Below are 18,515 nucleotides of genomic sequence, written 5' to 3'. Positions count from 1 at the left end.
GGCAAATTCAACCGAAAGAGTCCCAGTCTCACATTCCTCACCCCCTGCACCACAGGGAAGTCCCACTACTTCCTGCATTGGAGATGGCAGTTGGAGTAACCAGACTTTATGAATTAGTTGCATATTAACACAGTTGGCAGAGGATAGATCAACTGAATCCGTCTTGTCATTGTTTGTCATTTCTGTGTTGATTCACACTATAAGTAAGTCATATTTTCCAATGGGAATAAACCTCATAAATCTCATCAGGGTGTCTTCTTGGGTCCCTCTCACCAAAAACTTATCAAAACACCAGAGTGAGATGTAATTATTTACAGGTAAAGACTGGTGAAGTTTTCGTAGCTGATAAACCAACCAATGATCAGACCTGTTGAGGAGGAATTCATTGTTGCTTGGCAGAAAGTCTTCTTTTGTTTAGTTTTTTTTATGTCCCTGGGTTATTTGGCCACACACTGGGAAATTGTGCACCCTTGAGACGGGTTGAGTGTGGGTTTCTTCAGGGGAGGGTTTACTAGAGCAGTTTCTTGTGAAAAAGAGGTCACCGGCTTTGTGAGTAGGAGGGGAAGGACTGAGTGTGAGAGCAAAGGAAGAAAGTAAAAATAGGTCAGATTACTTCCCTGTCTGGATGTTGAAGTCACCAAGGACAAGTGGAGGGCCATTTTCTGGGATGTTCAAGAAGAAGACGTCTAATTCCTCCAAGAAATCTCCCAAAGGACCAGGTGGATGGTAGAGAACTACAATGGTTAATTGTACCAGTTGAGTTAAAGTCGCAGCATGATATTCATAAGACTTCCTGTTTTACTTTGAAAATGTATTGAGACTGATCTCACCAGTATATATTGACTTTGGACTTTTCTGACTGGTCTCTGGTTTCTGATTTACGCCTGCACCACCTCGCAGTAAGTCTTCTACTTGGTTGTTTCAAAGCAGCAGTTGATTATATAAAATAACTGACGTCTCTCTGCAGTTTAAATGTTGATTAGTTTGAAATGATGGCACATTTACAACACTAATCATCATATAATGATCCAAATAACTTTTATGAGTTACACACACTCAGATTGGGTAAATCGACGAACACAGGGCACTGAATGTTGAAATTTGTGAGAAAGACACTTAAATTTCCTTTATAATTTTGTGAAAATGCACTGTGGAAATGCCTGTCATTTTATAATGTTTATTTACAAAGGTTGAATCATCAGTGACATCTGCAATCTATTGCTTTAACCTAGAGAGTAGGTTGTCATCACAACGGTGTTCCGGGTCAGACAGCAGGGGGCGTGTCGAATGGGGTTCGTCCATTAAACTTTGGACCTGAAGACAGCAGCGTCGTGTCCGCTTCGTTTCTTTCTTTTCCCCTTTTAAAGGTAAGCACAGTATTTGTTATGTGGAGGCTGCACGCTTGTGCTGTGATTTCTCATTCATAAGGAGCACTCTGCTGGTGGTGACGGTATTTGTTCGGACAGGGGTTTTGCCAAGTAAGTTTAACTAGTGTGAACATGAGAGCTGGCCCGATGCAGAAAGTATATATACAGCTCTGGAAAGAATTAAGAGACCACTTCAAAATTATCAGTTTCTCTGGTTTTGCTATTTATTGTTATGTGTTTGAGTAAAATTATAGTTTTGGTTTTATTCTATAAACTACTGACAACATTTCTCCCAAATAAAAATATTGTCATTTAGAGTATTTATTTGCATAAAATGACAACTGGTCAAAATAAGATGCAGTGTTTTTAGATCTCGAATAATGCAAAGAAAACAAGTTCATATTCATTTTTAAACAACATTATACTAATGTTTTAACTTCAATCAATATTTGATTGAATAACCTTGATTTACAATCGCAGCTTGCATGCGTCCTAGCAGGCTCTCCATCAGTCGTTCACATTGCTGTTGGGTGACTTTATGCCACTCCTGGGGCAAACATTCAAGCAGCTCGGCTTTGTTTGATAGCTTGTGACCATCCATCTTCCTCTCGATCACATTCCAGAGGTTTTCAATGGGATTCAGGACTCAGGTCTACTGAGTAGACTAAGTGAATGATTGAAATAAGTAAAACTGATAAGAAACAGTTAATACTGATTAGTGCAAATATTGCAATGTTGTTCCCAGCTGCATCTTCACTGATCCTTGGAGCCATAGACTCTTTCTGATTCAGTCCTTCTCTACAGAGGCGCTGAGTCATGGTTCGTCGGGTCGCGGTGGTCGGAGCAGGCAGTTCAGGTCTGGCCTGTATCAAGATCTGTGTGGATGAGGGCCTGGAGCCTGTCTGCTTTGAAAGCAGTGATGACATCGGTGGCCTGTGGAGATTTAAGGTGGGGAAGGGGAAGAGCTTTTCACAGCCTCCCCCGTATGGATCTTCTTTATAAAAGTTTGCGTAGCTTGCACATAGAAATAAATTGTAGTCACTGGATAAAAGGACAAAAATGTCTTCATCAGAGTGATTGTTTTCTTTATATCTTTTTTTTCTGTGTCATCAGGAAGCCCCCGAGCCGCAGCGAGCCAGCATCTATCGCTCATTGGTGGTCAACACCTCGAAAGAGATGATGTGTTTCAGTGACTTTCCCATGCCAGATGACTATCCAAACTACATGCTCCACTCTCAGCTCCTGAAGTACCTCAGTCTCTATGCTGAGCACTTTCACTTGCTCAGATACATCAACTTTCAGGTAGTTAAACACACCAAGAGCGTCACGGATTGATCACACAAACCTATGTAGCATCAACAATCTTAACGTGTTTCGCTGTGCACACTCATCAGACCACGGTGAGGAGTGTGACACAAAGACCAGATTTCTCTCTGTCTGGTCAGTGGGATGTAGTGACCATAAACAGGGATGGAGAGGAAGAAAGGCTCGTCTTTGATGCTGTCCTGGTGTGTTCAGGTTTTTACGCTAATCCAACATTTCCCCTGTCCGGTTTTCCAGGTCAGTCAACAACCTGCTGATATATCAGTATTATCAAGCACACTGAGGGATCTAAAGTGAAATCATTTTTTCCCGGGGGGGAATGAGCACACCTTATTTTCTTCTTTTGCCACTTCACCATCTGTTTCCCTCCAGGATACGAGACCTTTACTGGCAGGTGTTTTCACAGCTGGGAATATAAAGATGCAGATGCCTTGAGAGGAAAGAGGGTGGTGGTGGTTGGCATGGGAAATTCTGGAGGAGACATCGCTGTGGACATCAGTAGATCTGCTGAGAAGGTAAGACAGAAAAGAGCTGAAAAGCCTTGTCTCCAATGCTTCTTGACAACATTCACAGGTCCTGAAACAGTGATGTGCTTTGAACTAATTCTGTAGATTTTTGTAATGAGGTTTATCCTTAGAGATACATTATTATTTCTTACAGTTTAAAGTTTTTATTACATGGCAAAATAGTGTTGAAGACATTTTCTATACGTGCATCCATCAGCATCCCCTTTCATCCAACTGTATAGAGACCATAGAATTTACATAAAGATGGATGACATGACTGCTCATCAGAAGTGAAGCCAAAGCATCTCAATCGCCTCCTGGTGGTGGGCTGCAGTATCAGTCACTGCATACTAGTGGATAGGACATGGACCAAACTGAAAAGTCAAAGTACATATCAGAGCAATGTTTCTCAAAGATGGTTTCTGTAATTTGAGGTATTTCTTATAACAAGGGTTTTCATTTTTATGGTAAGCTTAGTGGTAATTACGCTGCCAAGGAGGTAAAGGATTTGTCTCGGTTTGTTTGTCTGTTAGTTAGCAGGATTACGCAAAAACTACAAAACGAATGACCATGAAACTTGGTAGAAAGATGTGGTATTGGTCATTAAAAAAACTCATTAATTCCTGGTGCGGATCTGGATCAGGGGGCAGATCTAGGAACTTTTTATCTTTCCAAGATATGCAAGATATGGCTGGTACTTACACTTTTGTTGATTTCACAGAGAATAATTGATGGATCTTGATGAGGCATGTTAAGGGGACTGATATTTATTGTTGTGTGAAATTTGATGCAGATTAAATAAAAATCTAGATCTAGAGAATTTAAATGTGACTGTGGATCCCAATGCACAAGATGGCAGCGTTCATAGATTCCTACCCCTATCATTTCTACTTAGCAGGAACGAGTGTAGACACATTGTTGATCTTTAAGGTCTATGATAGGAACGGAACACTGCCATTCAGTGTCACACATTATTTTGAATGTCTCACATCTTTACTGTATCTGCAGAATATATGCACAAACTTACACCGTCTTCTTCTTCTCTCGAACAGACATTTCTCAGCACACGAGAAGGGTCCTGGGTTGTTGGCAGGATGTCTACCAGTGGTCTGCCTGTGGACATGATGAACATCTCCAGACGCATCAATATCCTCAAACGGCTCCTCCCCCAGACCCTGATCAACTGGGTAACAGAGCGAGCAGTGAACCAGAAATATGACCACAGACTGTACGGCCTGAAGCCCAGACATAGGTGACACCTTGGTTTCCTGTACATTGTACATCTTTTTATGTCACGGAATGTTTTTTAACCATTAAATCTTTAAGCCCCCATTCATCCTGCCAGCCACAAAATGTCTGGAAAATGTCAAAGTGAGCTCATGGGACAATACAGCAGGTAAATGTGTGAAAAATTCCCAGTGAGCAGACATGTTGATGAAATTTGAATTTCACAACGGATGTGAAACTGGAAGAATGCAAATATTTCAGGATGAGAAAGAAGTGTCTTAGACGTAAAGATTCGAAAGCTTTCTACTCTAAGGGCCAATGCCAGTGTTGATGTGGTGTAAACGAAAACCCAGTGGGATTTTTACACCATGTCCTGTTGTTGGATGCTTCTGACTCTGAATCTCTTGCTGCGTTCTTCATATTTGAAAGGAAAACTCTGGAAAATGTCCAGTCCATGCCTACAAAAGGCTTATGTGAGGTCTGATTTAGTCGGTAATGTTAGAGAAAAGTTTTATTTCCATGTTTATCATTTCATCACTTTCACAGAATTTTGGACCAAAAGATTATGATCAATGATGATCTTCCTGGCCAAATCCTTCAAGGGGCGCTGGTCCTGAAGCCCAACTTGAAAGCGTTTGTGGAAACGGGAGTTGTGTTTGAAGATGGCACAGTGGAGGAGAACATCGATGCTGTGGTCTTCTGTACTGGATATAATGGAACCTTTCCATTCCTGCCTCCAGCTTTGTCTGAGCGGACTCCTGGAGAGTTGACATTGTATAAGTAAGTGTATTGTAAAGAGAGAACTGATAACTTGTTCTTAATCCTGTCCATGGACGGTTTATTTGCAAAATGTTATAATTGATGCATTTTTAAAAATGACTTCTGAGAAGTACTTTTATGATTATAAAGTCCACAAAAGTCCACAAAAAAAATAATCTCAAAAATGCTATCTGTCATATAAGGTAGTTCTTATCACACTTTTTCTGGTTATTTGTTGCTTTAAAAACAGGGTGAAACATCATGATTGACAGCTAAGACTGACTTGTGATTGGTCAAGCATGTGTATCAGCAGGACCGCGATACAGCGGCTCCATTCCCATATCACTACTGCACATACTCAGGCTCAAGACGGCACAATCCAGAGATTTGGGCTTCATTTCTGGATAGAGGGAGGAAGTGGAGATGCGTCGTTACACAGCACACCAAAAATAATTACTAGACTGTAATAGTACATCGAACGCTCATGTATGATCTTAATTTAGTCGGAGCTATGCTTATTGTTGTAATATAATTTCATAATTTCAAAGCATCTCTTCACAATTATTTCTTCTGTCAGGAGACTGTTCCCTCCTTCTCTCCAACACCCCACACTGGCCATTATGGCATTTCTTCATACAAGAGGACCAATCATGCCCACAGTAGAAATGCAGGGACGGTGGGCTGTCAAGGTCTTTTCAGGTAAATACACAGCTTTACACACTAACTCACACAAGAAGGACTAATAAGCAAGATGTGTTACTCTGTGCTGTTTCCCTTCAAGGTTCGAGGCATCTTCCTTCTCAGGAGAAAATGCTGGAAGTCCTTGAGTCTGATAGACAGAGATCCATGAAAAGGTAGAGATCATTTACACACTGATATTACCATGGCCATCATTATTTATGTGTGAAATAGAAAATAATTAAACTCAAAGTTTTGTGTTTTTTATTGTATACGAATGAATTGTTTCCTCTCCTTCATGTTCTCAGCTTACCCTGCCCGCTACAGGCTGTTCTAGAGGTGGATTACATCACATATCTGGATTTCATGGCCAAGGAGGTCAGTTCAGTTTGCTTCGGGTGAACCTGTGTTACTTTGTACATATGAAAGAGACATTCATATTAGACCTGCGATTACAGGTAGGAGTTCAACCAAACCTTCTGGCACTACTCCTGAGGGACCCTGTGCTCTGGGCGAAGGTCGTCTTTGGTCCCTTCACTCCGTACCAGTTTCGTCTCACTGGACCTGGACAATGGGCCGGAGCCCGACACGCTATCCTCACTCAGTGGGAGCGGGTTGCTCAGCCTTTCAAAACCCGAGCGGTACTAGAACCAGAGCCTGGGAAATCTGTCTTTTCCCTCCTTGGGCTGCTCACATTAGTAGGAGGTGTGATAATGGCTGTACTTATGTCAAAAAATCTTCCAGCCCTGCAGGGTGCAGCTAGGTTTCTTGAGATCAGCAAGATCTTTTTGAGGGACATCTGGTATACTGGTTAAACCAGAAGAGCATGATGCTTTTCATGCTACAGGTGTCTCTGTTCACAGCCACTTATCTATCTGCAGGATTCATGTGCCTCTTGAATGGTCCAATTTCCCAAGAAGGGAAGTAATTCATCCAACTTTTTTGGTTCATGTGCCATAATTCCGGTTGTTGAAATGACAATGTCTCACTGTGAAGCTGTGGACCGTTTAATTACCATAAAGTTACTGCTAATTCCATGACCAAAGACATTATATGTTGACCTACTTTGACCTACTTTCAGGCAAACCCTGCAGGGAAACAGGCCTTTAATACGTGAGAAGAATTAATGTGTCACACACATTCAATACCCTGATAACACAAAACACAACACACTGGAGCTATTGTCCTCTTACCAGACAGGAGGTGTGTACCTGTCTCACTCAACCTCCATGAGACAAGACAACACAACCAGCCTTGCTCCTGCAGGTAAAACTATACGTGCAACTCCCCTTTTGTACAAGTGCTCAAGGTATTACTTACTCCTCACCTTGAATATCAAAAAGATCAAGTTCTACCTGTTCATGTTCCAGATGGCACGACAAGCCTTACTGTTTTAATTCTGTTCATGAAGTTCTCTCTCCCCCTGCTGTTTAACGGTACGATCTGATTCATTGTTTACCAGGAAGTCTCATAAACATAAATAGTATACACAAACTATGTATATAAAAACTCTTAAGTTTGCCCGAAAAGTTTACATTTTGTTATTCACAATTCCTGAGATATAAGATTTATGGGGACTCCTTTTTACCTAATCACAGATTTACAGAGCCTTACACAAGTTTGTTTTATTTTTTATATGTCTGCTATTGTGTTTGATTCAAGTTTAGACAATCATGTGTTAATGTAACCGTTAAAAAAGGGGAGTATTTTTATTGGAGTTGACTCACTGAACTGAATCAAAGATATTTGCTAACAAACTTGTGATATAATAAAATGCACTTGCCTTGAATGAAATATGCATTAAAAAATTTTATTCACAGTGCTTAGTTCCAAATTTGTTTTACCGAGCACAACATGCACTTGGTCTGTACGTAGTTTATCATGTAATGGAGGTGCACACTCAAAGTGCAGTTACATCAATCAATAGATTCTCTAAAATGCTTTACAGAGTCTATAAAAACAAACCCCAAGCGATCCACAGACTCCCACCCATGCATCCAGAACAAGACTAATATTAGCAGGAAGTCAGCTGTCATGATATATCATATCATACATTTGAAAATAGAAAACACCTAGGGCATTAAAAGAAAGATACATACATATTAAAATACTAAAGTTAATCAGGAAAATATACAGCTCGATTTCTAATAGAGATGTGAAAGGATAAATGTAAAATACAGACAAAAAAATAAAATACTAAAAGAGCGGTTAATAAAACCAGAGCTAGAAAAAAGGATGATAGTAAAGTTAAAAAAACAAGTAGAGAAAGTAGGTAAATAAGTGAATAAAATAGAGTAAATGGATAAATCTGCAAAACAGTCTAAAGTGTATGAATAAATTCAAATATGAAAATAATCAAATAAAAAGCCTGATTAAAAAGGTTGGTCTTGAGTTTGCCTCTAAAAATATCCAGAAAAATATCCACATTCTCTCTTGCAGACCCCCGGTCTTCAGTGAGGCTGGACCAGAGACCATAGTGATACAAATATGAGATGCTCTGAGATGCCCTGAGACCAGTTAGGTACACAACAGAAATATCCTAAAACTACTGTGAGAACATCTGCTTGTGTTGATGGTCTTGATGGAATCTTTTCTGAGATTGTTCTCTCAACTTAGATTCATCTTTTCTTTATCTTCTTGAGGAAGCCCAACCTTCTTGATATAGTTGCACTTTGTCGTGTTTTGCTATCATCGTAATCCTAAGCATAAATAATTCTCCAGTTTAACCACTGCAGTGATATTTTAACTCCCCTGTGTCACACTTCAGTTTGTCAGGTTAGGCCAGAGTTAATCATTATCCTGGATTACAAAAGAAAGACACGCTCTGGTTTATTTTGTTATGGTTCGATCAATCACAGTGGTGTTGGGTGGGACTTGTTTTGCATGAACAGTACGATGTGTAATGTTTAATTATTCAGTCCAAAGTTTGTCATTTTCGGCGTGAACTCCGTCTGGTTGCTCTCGTTTTTCGACCATAGCAAAGGTAGTGTCCAGCTGCAGCCGCAGCACAACCGAGAAGGAAGTTGTACTTCCGTTTAAAGTTCATGAGCTGGGTTGAGTCCATAGATTATAAAAAATTGTTAAGCACGGAGGAGACTCTGTCGGCTTCTTCTTCTTCTTGTCGTCCTAGAAAAAATGCATAGAAAAGCATTTATATCTAAAAACACGTTTTAAAACAAAATTTCAAGAACAATTGAAGATTTAATAATATTATAAAAGGGTAGAAGAGGTAAAATGATTAAGACAATAATAAAATATTGAAATAAAAGTCATATTCAGTAAATAAAAATAAGACATAGTAAAAATGTACTATATAAGAGTAGAAAAGGTAATTTAAATAAAAGAGACAAGTCTGTATCAAAATCTAAAAAAAGTTGAAAGGAAAAAACCAGCGTGAGAAACAACTGACTGCCCATTACTTGGACAAGCATTTAACTGAGGAAGTGTGGCAAAAGCTGGAGGACAACAAGTTCATACTGAAAAGTAAACTGTTTTTTAAAAGACTTTGACCCCCCCCCCCCCCCCATTTTCTCTGTCTCAACCTCTTGGCTTTTCATTTTTTGACAACTTATCTTTTCTTTTGTTCCTTTTCTTTAATTCAATGTACATATTGTAAACGTCCAATATATAAGATGGTCAGCAAAACACTACAGCCCACAGTCCAAACAATGGAGAGGGTTGTCTCTCCCACCACTCACAGGTTGAGGACACTGAACCCGAGAGCAAAACGAGCACAACATCACTCTCTGACAATCAATGTAGACAAGTCCTACACTGTGAACTGATCAGCTAATGTATGATCCATTGGTAACATATATATGTGTTTTTCTAAATCTCTAGTGTCAGTGCAAAAGCCCATTGCTCCGAAAGTGCACGGTCTGGGTTTTGTATCTCGGTGACTTCCAGACCCTGTTAACATGTTGCTCAATTTAAAAGATAATGCATCATTGATTTCATGTTTATTTCAGAGTAGTACCCGACTATTCTTTCTAATTGAACCCTAATTCTGCAAGAGGCAGAGGGCCGAGAGGCTTACGGTCATCTTCGGCACCGGTAAGTCAATTTTAAAAGGGAAAATATTATTAAACATTATTTCTTCTTACTAATTGCTAGAAATACCTGTATTTTTCAAATTGTTAATCTGAGACTCTTTTGTTTGGCTTGTTCATTCCTCAATGAACACATGATCTCAGTGTCATCAGTCAGTGGTTCTCAAACTTTTTCTGTCATGCCCCACTTTGGGTCTCAAATATTTTTCATTCCCCACCCGCTCCCCCGCCCAACAAAATGGTCCAAGTTTAACATGTGTATTTACATAACATACACATGAACATTAAATCCACGTTACTTTCATGACTTTTTGTGACATTTGTCGCTTATTTAAAAAAATAGTGCCATAACTTTGTTTAATTTCAACATAATTTAGTTACTTTTGGTGACATTTATCACTACATTCCTCCATCAGTCTGTACTTTTTCAATGCTAGAGAAAAAAATAATTCAATTAAAATCACTTTGTTACAAAGATGATGAAGCTCAACCAAAAAGAGCACATGCATGTGACTGGGGTGTAATGTTTCTAAGTGTCTTCTTAATTTGTTTGGTCTCATAGAGTTTTCACTTTTCAGACATAAAATACACACTTGTCTCTCCTCATGTCCCACCACATTAGTCCAGGCAAAGTAGCCCATTTTGGAGCCAAAAATAGAAGTAATTGTAAAAGAATTTTTTTCAGCATAGATTATTTCTATGAGGTGTCCAGAACAACATACTAAAAGTCCTAAGAAATCCTAGTTGAGGAAATATGTTTAATTCTCATCAATGTGTGCATATAAGGCCCGGCAACAATACACCCCAAAAAGACTATTTTTTTCCTTTACTCCTATCAAAATGAAACTTTACACAATGAAAGTAGCCATGAAACGTAACATTTTTTGTATTACAAGTTTCTTTGAAAATTAATTTATGTATGTATTTGTAATACATATGAATGGTGTTTGCCTATGCAAATTAGGACATATTCAATAAGTGTGGAGCTCATGTGCTTGTCAAATTAATTTCAAAAGAAACTTGTAATACAAAAAATGTTACGTTTCATGGTTACTTTCATTGTGTAAAGTTTTATTTTGATTGGAGTAAAGGAAAAAAATAGTCTTTTTGGGGTGTATTGTTGCCGGGCCTTATTGGCACACATTGATGAGAATTAAACATATTTCCTCAACTAGGATTTCTTAGGAATTTTAGTATGTTGTTCTGGACACCTCATAGAAATGATCTATGCTGAAAAAAATTCTTTTACAATTAGTCGGTCGTAAAACGCTACTTTGCCTGGACTACATTGACTGTGAACCCAAGAGCAAGACAGGTTTCATCGTACTTTCTTTTCAACTTGGTTTTTGAACACTCTCTTGTGTGTGTCTCTGAGCGAGTGAGTAGGGGCGGGGCGGAGGCCCGGGGCCTGAGTGTGCGCGACGTGCACGTCACTGCACAGGAGCCGCTGAGGGGCTGAAGCCTCGGGCTGCTGACCACTGGCTCCGGCGAAATAACGATTTGTTTACTGCTCCGCCGTTATAGATGCAGACGTCAAAACATTAGTTCGGCTCTAATATTAGTTCCGCCTCACATTTCCTCCTCCCGGTCGCGAGAATCACTGCATCAGGCGATGAGTACGTTGCCCCCTATGTCTTTGCTGAGTAGTTTCTAAACTGATCAATATAATACTTTCAATCTATTTCACGTACCGCTGCCTAAAGTCTAATGTCTTCCTCGGCCACCGCAGGGTCAGGAGGGGGCACATATAATACTTGACATTAGCAAGTGGAAAAGTAGTGGCTTTATTAAACCGCTAAGAAACGCCACAGTAATATGTGCAATGTGTAATGATTCAGTCCAAGTTTGTCACTTTCAGCATCAACCCTGCCTGGTCAGGGGTCGTTTTCATATCTATACCTCAGCAAAGGGGATTGAAAACAGTAACGGGATCAGGGGCGTTTCTAGGATTGAAAGAAAGGGGGGGCTTAGCCCCTAAGGAAGGTAAATGTTTGCGCGCCTTTGGGGCTGAGGATATCCATTGTTTCAGACAGTTCATAGATTGGTTCAATCAGAAAGAGTGTGATTTTTCTCTGTATCTTTGCTTGCATTCATTCAGTATAAATGAATATAAATTTAAGCAGGTAACAATCATTAACAACTACAGATAGCCACATTCTGTAACCACCTGTACTAACAATTTCACTCTGTGCATCATTTACTATGAGCTAAACTCCTTGGCTGTAATCCTGCTGTCTTGATGAGAGACGTTGCTTGGCAGAGTGAGAAAGCCAGCGCAGCAGCGATGCAGACTCCCCAAGGTCCTAGTGCCCTGTCTTGTATTGTTAAGTATGATGAGAGGCTATTGGATTGTAATTTGAAGTGGGAGAAAACATACAAAGCAGAAACGCACTCACATATGTAGCATGTTAGAACTTGTTAACTTGTCCATGTGTAAAACAATAGTTTAATTTTTAAAAAAAATTTAAAAAAAAAAAATTAAAAAAAATCCCAAAAATTATTTGGGGGGGCTGAAGAACATTTTAGGGGGGCTTCAGCCCCTGAACAGGATGTAAGCGGAAGAGGAGGAGCATGCCCTCTGAAATGATAATTGGCCAATGGGAGTGAACATCCGGAAAGTCAGACCGGGTCTATGGCTAAAACATGGTCAAAACATCACTGTGTAACTTGTATCATCTGTATACCGGGAGGAGCAGACATTTACTTTAAGGAGAAGGTGGACATTGTAGTAAGTGAGTTCTCTTTCACTGTGAAGAAGAAGACGTGAGCTTGAATGTTTTACAGCCTGTTTCATGTTGTGGTGCAAAGCAGTGACATTTTAGATGTTTTTCTTCGATAGTTACAGCTATTTTGCAATTGGGTGAAGGTCAAGTCGATGTATGTTTTTTCTGTGTTGGTGACAGAGGTGCACAGTTAGCCTGAGTCCTGCTTCACACTTTCTACTTACTTGTGTGTATACACCATATATGTATGGGAATGTAAGTCTCAGATGAAAAAAAACATTTATTATCATTTCGCAGTTTCTTGTTTTGAAGAAGTTATAAAAAAATCAAAACATGAACCAGAAGAGAGTAATGTGGCATCGAAGAAAGTAAATCGTTTATTTTTATATATTTTTAAATGATTTATTTAAGAATCTTTTTAATTTAATTTAACTTTTCTACTACTGATTATATTCTTAATTCAAATGGGATGCCCCCCCGGCACGATAAATCATTTCACTTTAAAAACACCCTACCACACAATATTGAAGCAAGTAAGTCATGGATCCGCCCCTTGATCAGTGTACTCATGCATCTCATTCTGGATTTAACAAATTTATCTTGATTGACTCAATCACACTATGTGCAAATCAATGACTGGAAAACAAAGAGGTGCGAAGGACAAAACACATCACAGCACAAAACAACAAATGTCCCTCTTTCCCTCATTCCTGTGGCCATTAGCGGTGTTTCCTCTCCAGCATGGTTCAGAAGGTAGCAGTGATCGGTGCGGGACCTTCAGGTCTGACCAGCATCAAGGCCTGTTTGGATGAAGGCCTCGAGCCGACGTGTTTTGAGAGCAGCCATGACATCGGAGGACTATGGAGATTTAAGGTGAATATTTTCACTTCATGTATATATCAACTGTAATCATGGTCGGTCATGGGATTCATAGTCTGTGAAGGAGAGTTAATGAAAGTGAAACCCTCTGTTTTGTCATATGAACAAATCAGCAATAAAATGTAAAATAATTGTTGGAAATAAGGTTTCTTATTTAAAGCAGAACATGCTAACATGGAATTGGATGCAAAAACACTAACAGTAAAATAGATCATAGACCTCCCTACAAGAATGTGAGCTCACACCAGCAATCAAGCTCTGTTCATTTATACTCTGATAATTCAATAAAAATCATTCTGAGCTTGAAATCGTTAATTAGGGTCGTACTTAATATATCTACAGTTCATGCTACAACCAGACAGGCACCGCAGTGATCTAGTGTTCCAAAAGTATTGGATTTGGATTTCAGACGAAGCAGAGTAGTGAATCTCGTGTCCATCATATCTTGTTCAGGAGAAGCCAGAGCCTGGACGAGCCAACATCTATCAGTCAGTGATCATCAACAGCTCCAAAGAGATGATGTCGTTCAGTGACTTCCCTCCTCCTGCTGAGCTCCCCAACAACATGCACCACTCCGAGGTGCTGCTGTATCTGCGCCTCTACGTGCAGGAGTTCAAGCTGCTGCAACACATACACTTCCAGGTCAGTTATTACCAAGAGGAGAACTATTATAATGTAACACACGTCTGTTAGGACTTTGAAACATGGTGAATGTGAAAATGATGAAACTAGACAGTTCGAGAGTCTGTTGGTGGTTATGGAAAATAAATAGGTGAATTTTAATGTAGTGGTTCAGAAGAATCTTTTGAGTGCTGCCCTGGAGGACAGAAATAGTGCCACACTCTGTTTTAAATATAAATGTCCTAAACCACCCTGTGTATTTTGATGGTTTTCAGCTTCATGATGTTTTTATTTAAAAAAATGTTTTGGGGTAAAACGTTATGAATACCTACAGTATATTTTCTATCACCGGTGATTGCAAAAGCCTTTCTATGCCAGTGACGGCTAGTGGTTGGGCCAAAGGTCGCAGTGACTATTTCAAGAACACCTTTTATGAAGACATTTTTATATAGTACAAACATTTACCTGGACTCAAGAATGATCTGATCAAGTTAAAGGTCAGGGTCATGCCAGCCTCATAAAATATGTTTTTTATAAGATTCCAGGGCAGCAATTCTAGGTTTTGTTTATGTGTAGCTGTAATTTTCAGATGTATATTCCTAAACTGGATTGCAATATAAATACCTTGCAGGAAGCTTGTTATGTGGAATGCATTAATAAAACTGTGGGTTCCTGTGTCCCAGAGCACCGTGCTCAGTGTGGAGCCGACCCCAGACTTCGCTGTGACAGGCCGGTGGGAGGTGGAGACGAAGAGCGGAGATGGACGGAGGGACACTCGTGTTTTTGACGCAGTGATAGTTTGCACAGGACACTTTACCAAGCCTCACCTGCCACTCAGGGACTTCACAGGTAACCCGGATTTGTAATAGTACTCCCCTTCACATTAGCAAGAAACACACTGTAGTTGTTGTGCACGGTATCTAAATGCAGCTTAATATGGTACGTTATCTCTCTTCCTATACCGTTTCAGGTATTGAGAGCTTTGAAGGAAGACATTTCCACTCCTGGGATTACCGCAGTGCTGAGGGGATGCAGGGGAAACGAGTGCTGGTGATTGGGATTGGAAACTCTGGAGGTGATATTGCTGTGGATATCAGCCGAGTTGCTGAGAAGGTACTGAAATACCTCTGGTATGAAGTATTGGTTTGATTTCAACAGAGTCCAATTGCTGACAGTGTAAAATATATTAAGCACATTGATATTTCCTCTCTCTGGTGTGACCTGACTCGCAGGTGTACCTTAGCACAAGGAGCGGTGCGTGGGTGGTCAGCCGTGTAGCACAGGGGGGATTTCCTGCCGACCTTGTTGGGACTTCTCGATTGCATTTGATGATACGGAAGCTCTTCCCCTCGTGGATCAACGGTATCCTGGAGAAGAAGCTGAACGAAGCGTTTGACCACAAACTATACGGCCTGAAACCAAAACACGGGTATCAAGATACTGCAGATACATTTATTTCATTGTATGGTCAATGTTCAGTGATTGTATTTCATCACACCCCACAATAACAGACATATTTCCGTTGCTATTTGTGCAGCCTTGCCATTAGTGAGTTCATCGTTTAACGATTGTCGCGCTGGTTTGTTTTCTTGTGGCAGATTTTTTGCACAGATTCCTGTTGTAAACGACGAGCTGCCGGCTCGGATCATCGCAGGTCGTGTTCAGGTGAAATCAAACGTGAAGGAGTTCAGTGGGTCCAGTGTGGTCTTTGATGATGGGAGCGTCATAAAGAAGGTCAGTATTAGAACATTTCTTAGAGGGTGGATACACATTTTGTATGTGTCGGATCCATGTCACATAATGTAGAAAATGTGTCATATAACACATGTTTCTACAAATCATGAATTCAAGATCCTGACTAGGAAAACGACTAAATAATTTTAATGCTCATAGTCAAAGAGCAAAGAGCCCCCTGTTCTATTCAACGCCATCCAGATTCAACTTTTCAAAGTAAACCGCAGATCTGATTTAGTTGGCAGCACAAACTATAAGATGCCCGCATACACACACAAATTCTCCATCTACACAAGTAGTACCTTCTTTTAGGGGATGGCACAATTTGCAGATTATTAAAGGGGGATGCTACTTTGGTCATTTTGGTTTGAAGGGAATATTTATTCAATCTTAAAGTGTTATATTTGTTTCACACAGGTGGATGTTGTGGTGTTTGCCACGGGCTACAACTACAGCTTCCCCTTCCTGCCCTCAGCCCTGCAGGCTAAATCGGGTTACAGGCTGCGTCTCTACAAACACGTGTTCCCCCCCGGACTCACCCAGCCGACGCTGGCAGTGGTGGGCTTCATCCACGCCTTGGGGGCTGTCAATGCACTGGCTGAGATGCAGGCCCGCTGGGCTACTAGAGTTTTTAAAGGTAAAGGATTATGGGGAAAGCATTTCGCAATATATGTGATCTTTGAACCTTGAACCTCTTTTTCAAACTAGACTGTTGCTTCCAATCATCAAATTGAATAATGACATTATTAGTTAGTAGCTACAGCGATACCCAAATCCCCTGAAGCACCAGGATAACTGTGTCTTCTTTAGGCTTTGGTGTGTTTTCTTGTTTGTTTGATTTGATTCTCTCCCATGCAGGTTTATCAACCCTCCCCTCAGAGGAGACTATAGTGAAGGAAATTCAGCAAGACACCACAACAATGCACCAGAGGTAGGAAATTATCTTATCTTACTGTAGCCTTGTTCTTTGACGGATTTAAAACATTTCAGATGATTTGTGTTTAGCTCAAAGGCTTTAAAGTGCTTTAAATGCTGTAAAGGGAATAATACAATTCCACCTTAGACATTAAAGTTCCCATATTTCTGTTGGTTTTATTGGTCGGTTCTGCTGCACAGGGCCAATCTTACTGTTGCCTTAAGGGTCAAAACACCAGAAAGTCAATGTAATGTTTCACATAACATGACATCAAAGATTACAGGAAAGGGAGGGACAACACTTCTTGTTTGCGATTGGACAATACCTAGATCTGTTGAATGTTATTTGCTGTTTCTGTTCCCTGCTTGAATTTTTGGTGACGCCTCATTCTTTTAAACCATGGCACATTCTAATGTCATATTGACAATTGCATTATATAATTTGAGCAAGGAACAGAAACATAAAATGATCTTAATGTAATAATTTTTAACTCTTAATTTTGGACTCAATGTGCTGAACACAGGCAATTGAGGCATGTTTTATTTACGCAATGCAAGAGGAATAGACAAAACTGAAACTGCTTAGTGTCACAGTCACTGACACTATGACACATAATAATGGAAAGTGAATATCCCAACATTTGAGGACACTTCCATCATATTGCTGTTATCCTGCTGCCACAGAATGAGTTGTAAATAACTTTCTTATAAATAAAATCATGGGTTACACTCACTGGTGAAAAAGAGGCACTTATACTTGTTGTGAAGGAGAATTTGATTATTAAACAAGTGTATTCACACCTCAGTATTTTGATAATATCATCATGTGAGCAAATATGTCTTAAATGTTCCTCCTTTATTGTCAAATGTGAAGCAACTGAAACCCATTTTTGGTTCATTAACATTTTTTTTTATCTCCCTCCCTAAGATATGCCTGCTCCGAGCGTAACCCCCTGCAGGTTGAGAACATAGCTTACCTGGACTCTCTGGCAGAGCAGGTAGGGGCTTGTCCAAGCATTCCGTGGCTCATGATGAAGGACCCCAGACTGGCTCTGCAGGTTTTGCTGGGTCCATGTACTCCATATCAGTACCGTCTGACTGGACCGGGCCGGTGGGCTGGGGCCCGTCAAGCCATTCTCACTCAGTGGGAGCGTGTGATTCAACCCTTCAGGACCAGAGTGGTACCAGAACCAGAGACCAGACCCTCCTCCAGTCTGAGCATCGTACTGATTTTCTCAGGTGTTACAATGTTGTGCTGCTTCTGCTATAAAAAGCCTCTCTGCTTTTTCTCCTCTGCTCCATGAGCTGCATGGTTATGTATGTGTCCATTTGAAAGTTTTGTTGACAGATCGTGCTTTTAGACTGTTTGAATGAGAAATAAAATGGTTTTAAAATAAACGTGGCAGTTTCTTTTTGTTATTTTTTGGATGTGAGATTAAGATAAATTACAAGCTGAATGTCCGTCAAAAGAACGGTTAACTTAGAATATAACATGCACTTCACCATTTCATTACTTTAAAAACTAAATGCAAAAAAATATTTATTTTGAACAAACTATCAAGGTCAGCAACAACTGATTAGTGAGTGTAAGTGAAAGGATGCTCAGTAGTTCATGTTTATTATGTTGCAGCACTCTATTATATTATTATTATTTTATTATTACTGAAACTTATTATCAATCTGCATACTGTCAGTAAAGAATTACAGTGGGCTGTTATGTTCCTCTTATACCCA

The 18,515-nt window shown here is 40.0% G+C and overlaps 2 protein-coding genes across 3 annotated transcripts; both read left to right on the top strand.

Annotated features, from left to right (window-relative positions):
- The first annotated feature begins 1,312 nt into the window (after window positions 1–1,312).
- LOC133010302 (flavin-containing monooxygenase 5-like) lies at window positions 1,313–7,682 on the top strand. 2 transcript variants are annotated; one of them, XM_061077828.1, is made up of 11 exons: window positions 1,313–1,367; window positions 2,172–2,315; window positions 2,481–2,669; window positions 2,762–2,927; window positions 3,063–3,205; window positions 4,249–4,448; window positions 4,970–5,203; window positions 5,760–5,881; window positions 5,964–6,036; window positions 6,169–6,238; window positions 6,319–7,682. In XM_061077828.1, exons 2-11 carry the CDS (start codon window positions 2,184–2,186, stop codon window positions 6,673–6,675), a joined length of 1,686 nt encoding a protein of 561 aa, XP_060933811.1. In that variant the 5' UTR covers window positions 1,313–1,367; window positions 2,172–2,183; the 3' UTR covers window positions 6,676–7,682. The 2 variants fall into 2 exon arrangements, with proteins under 2 accessions (XP_060933811.1, XP_060933812.1); XM_061077829.1 differs by lacking the exon at window positions 1,313–1,367 and adding an exon at window positions 1,393–1,478.
- Window positions 7,683–12,965: 5,283 nt separating this feature from the next.
- On the top strand, window positions 12,966–18,179 carry LOC133010744 (flavin-containing monooxygenase 5-like). Its single transcript, XM_061078371.1, has 10 exons — window positions 12,966–12,980; window positions 13,386–13,505; window positions 13,965–14,153; window positions 14,816–14,981; window positions 15,103–15,245; window positions 15,365–15,561; window positions 15,731–15,866; window positions 16,284–16,503; window positions 16,725–16,797; window positions 17,710–18,179. Exons 1-10 carry the CDS (start codon window positions 12,966–12,968, stop codon window positions 18,083–18,085), a joined length of 1,635 nt encoding a protein of 544 aa, XP_060934354.1. The 3' UTR covers window positions 18,086–18,179.
- The last annotated feature ends 336 nt before the right edge of the window (window positions 18,180–18,515 follow it).

This window comes from Limanda limanda, chromosome 9, assembly GCF_963576545.1.
Source record: "Limanda limanda chromosome 9, fLimLim1.1, whole genome shotgun sequence".
Classification (NCBI taxonomy): domain Eukaryota; kingdom Metazoa; phylum Chordata; class Actinopteri; order Pleuronectiformes; family Pleuronectidae; genus Limanda; species Limanda limanda.
Note: the sequence above shows the minus strand (reverse complement) of the source record. Positions and strands in the feature narration are given on the sequence as shown.